Consider the following 3,266-nt stretch of genomic DNA (forward strand, 5'->3'; position numbering starts at 1 on the left):
ATCTTATCTCAGGAGTTTTAATCTTAAAAGAGGCAAAGTCTGCTCCCACCTAGGAAAACTCAGCCGATTTTCCCACTGCACAAACACAAATAAAAGCAAAATAGACTACAGGTGGAAATGTAAAATGACAAAGAACAGCAAAAGCAGCTCTTACACTATCCTTCATGCCATGAAACAGAACAAATTACTGACATCCATTTCTGAATCTACATTTATTTATTTTCCTGATTCACAGAAAAGATTATGATAGTGAATCCTGTTAGTTGTTAAAATGTGGTTTTCCCTGCTGATTGATATAGTACTGTACTTTGCGTGAATTGTTTGGTCTAGGAGTGTTCTTGTCTGACTCTGTTGCTGGAGGAGATGTAACAGCTCTCAAGAGATGACGAAGATAACTGTGTTTACAAAAGTGGGTTTCAAGACCGTGTGTTCCAAAGCCGTTCCCATACTGATGCAGTCACACACTACCACAGTACCAGTAAGTCACTGTAACCAAGCTTTTAATGTAATTTATAAAAAAATAGAGTTATTTACATTTGCAACTTATTTGATGGCATCTTCTTTTATTACAGCATTTGAATCAGTGAAGAAATGTCACTAGAACTCATTTGAGGGTAGACTTTTCAAAGATAAGCACGACAGTACAGGAGAAAATGTTTAAAACATTGTGAATTCTTATTCTTTTGCAGCTTCGTACAAACTCATTCTTTACAACACCTGCACCCCAGCCTGACGGTAAGCAGAATTCCCTTCCAGATTAAGGCATGGAAACTCTGCCACTTTTCTGGGGCAGTCCTGCATCCTTACGTGTGGGCCTTCAAGACATAACCAAAGGAATTAGTTTAATTCCAACAGACGGTAGCCTCAGTGCAGAATGTGGCCACGTACACCTTTTTAAGAAAACTTTAAGAAAAAGTATGACTATACCGATTGCATAGTTGCAGCAAACTGGATCCATGAATACAAAAGCCATCAAAATATATTATAAATCTATCTGAGTTTCAAAGCTACTCTAAAATACTGCTTTGCTTTAGAATACAAATAACACTGTTTGGGGTTAGTTTGTAGAGTTGTATTTTGGTCCATGCTGTTAATTCTATATCATTATATTCCTCTTGCATTAGTTTAATAGCCTCAGAACAACAGGTCCTCAGGCAGTGGTAAGAATGATGAAGCCAAAGAAGGGCCTTCCCAAATCTCAGACTTAGCTGCTGCAGTCAGTTCATAAAAACTCCTAATTTCCACTGCCTCCCTTCCTGACTGCTTTAAAGAAACTTCCCTCAGAACTCTAAGGGAAAAGAATGACAGGGGACACAGATTTAACACTGTTAGAGGTGGAGGTTCGTCCCCAGCTTTTAGTCTGATCCCCCCATCTTCTAGAGCTGATAAATCACAGCTCTTAAAAATATCCAGCCCATTAAAAAAAAGAAAAAGATCAACAACAAAACCCTATTTACTTTGACTATGCGGTAGTTCCACATAATCTGCTAGCAGTAGAAACTTCTTTGGTGTCAGAGTCAGGTCTTCCTGAAACCACAAATGGCCAAGTCTGCAAGCAAAAAAAAAAAAAAAAAAAAGGTATTTCATGTTAGAAAGAAAGTTTATCCTGGTCTGAAACTGGAGCTTTATTACTGATAGATGTCTAACTCTGGTTCGGTTGCAAACACGTCATCGTGTTTTAGTCCCTGTGGGAAGCACAGAGAGCGCTAAGTTCCTCTAACAAATATTTTCATTATAATTTAATGCTCTGCAATAGGGCTGCAAGGGTCAGCAACAAATTGTTCTCATCAAAAACGCAACATTCCTCTCGCTTTGCAACCGTGCGCATAATTTTATGAATAAAAAGCATAACAGTATTCACAAACAATCACTCTGCACTATATAAGCAACCTTCTCACCCCCGTGGCACACGCCAGGCGTCTAGTTTTGCCCCGACGAACTAACGACGGCTCACTTGTGCTCCGAGCCAGCCCGCAGAGCGAATTACTCCTTTTTCGGACATGAAGCTTGCCTAATGCCCGAGGAATGTATTTCTTTAGGGTGACTTACTCCGACTCCCCAGAACAGACACACCCGCCATCACCGTAGGCCAAACCCGGCTCCCGGGTCGCCCCCGGGCGAGGGTTATTGGCCATTTACGAAGCGGTCAGGGCCTCCCCGCGGCTTCTTCGACGGCGAGCACGGCTTGAGCGCAGCCAGCCCTGCCCGGAGTGGGGTGTGCGTGTGGGGGCGTGTGCCGGGGCGGTGAGGGTGCCCAGGGGGTTCCCCCGTGTCCCCCTCGCCGCGCATCCCGAGGCGCTCCCCCCCCCAGCCCCCCAGGCCGTACCAGGTTGACAGGGTGCACGTAGCCGTTCTCGTAGCGATCCTCCTGCAGGAGCTGCCGGAGGTGGGCGATGTAGCTGGACGCCAGGCGCAGCGTGTCCAGCTTGGAGAGCTTGGTGTCGGGCGGCACCCAGGGCAGGCTCGTCTTCAGCCGGGAGAAGGCCTTGCTCAGCACCCGCATCCGCGCCCGCTCCCGCGCGTTGGCGGCGTTGCGCTGGGACTGCTTCCCCTCGGGCGGCGGCGGCGGCCCCCGCGGCACCGGCGCCGCCTTCTTGCCCCCGGGGCCGCCGCCCCGCGCCCGCTTCCTCTTGCAGCCGCTGCCCGCCGGCCCCGCCGCGCAGCTGCCCTCGCCGTCCTCCTCCTCCTCCTCCTCTTCTTCTTCCTCCTCCTCCTCCTCCGCCGCCGAGGAGTTGTCCCCCGAGGGGTAGAGCTCGCCGCGGGGCTGGCGCTTGCCTGCCGGCGGCGGCGGATAGTCCAGCTGCAGCGCCCGCAGGTCCATCTCGGGCAGCTCCTCCGCCTCGCTCCCGGAGCCCGCGGACATGGCCCCGGGAGGAGGGAGGCCGGGAGGCGGGCAGCGGGGGGCAGGCGGGAGGGGGCGGACGGCCCGGGGCGTGGGGCGGCCCCGTCGCCAGAGTCCGGGCCGGGGCGGGGGGGGACGGGGGCTGGGGGGGGCGCCGAGGGGGGATGCGCCCCTTGACAGCGCTATATATCGGGTGTCCGCGGAGCAAACCATCCACCGGGCGGAGGGGAGGAGCGGGGACGCGGATGGGGGGGGGGGGGCCCGGCGGAGCCTCGCGGCGGGGGCGGCGCCTCTCCGCGGTCCGGTGCGCCAAGTCAGCCCCGCGGAGTGGGGAACACGCGCGGCTGTCTCCGGGCTGGTGTCTGCTCCGCCGCCGCGCGGGCGAGCGCTTTTCCCCCGGGACAGACCCCCCCTCCTCGCTCCG

General features: G+C 53.1%; 1 protein-coding gene across 1 annotated transcript; it reads right to left on the minus strand.

The window, feature by feature from the left end:
* Positions 1–483: 483 nt before the first annotated feature.
* Positions 484–3,055, minus strand: MSC (musculin). Its single transcript, XM_075085234.1, has 2 exons — positions 2,327–3,055; positions 484–1,549 (listed from the first exon to the last, which is right to left on the minus strand). Exons 1-2 carry the CDS (start codon positions 3,053–3,055, stop codon positions 1,463–1,465), a joined length of 816 nt encoding a protein of 271 aa, XP_074941335.1. The 3' UTR covers positions 484–1,462.
* Positions 3,056–3,266: the final 211 nt, after the last annotated feature.

Source organism: Phalacrocorax aristotelis, chromosome 2, assembly GCF_949628215.1.
Source record: "Phalacrocorax aristotelis chromosome 2, bGulAri2.1, whole genome shotgun sequence".
Lineage (NCBI taxonomy): Eukaryota > Metazoa > Chordata > Aves > Suliformes > Phalacrocoracidae > Phalacrocorax > Phalacrocorax aristotelis.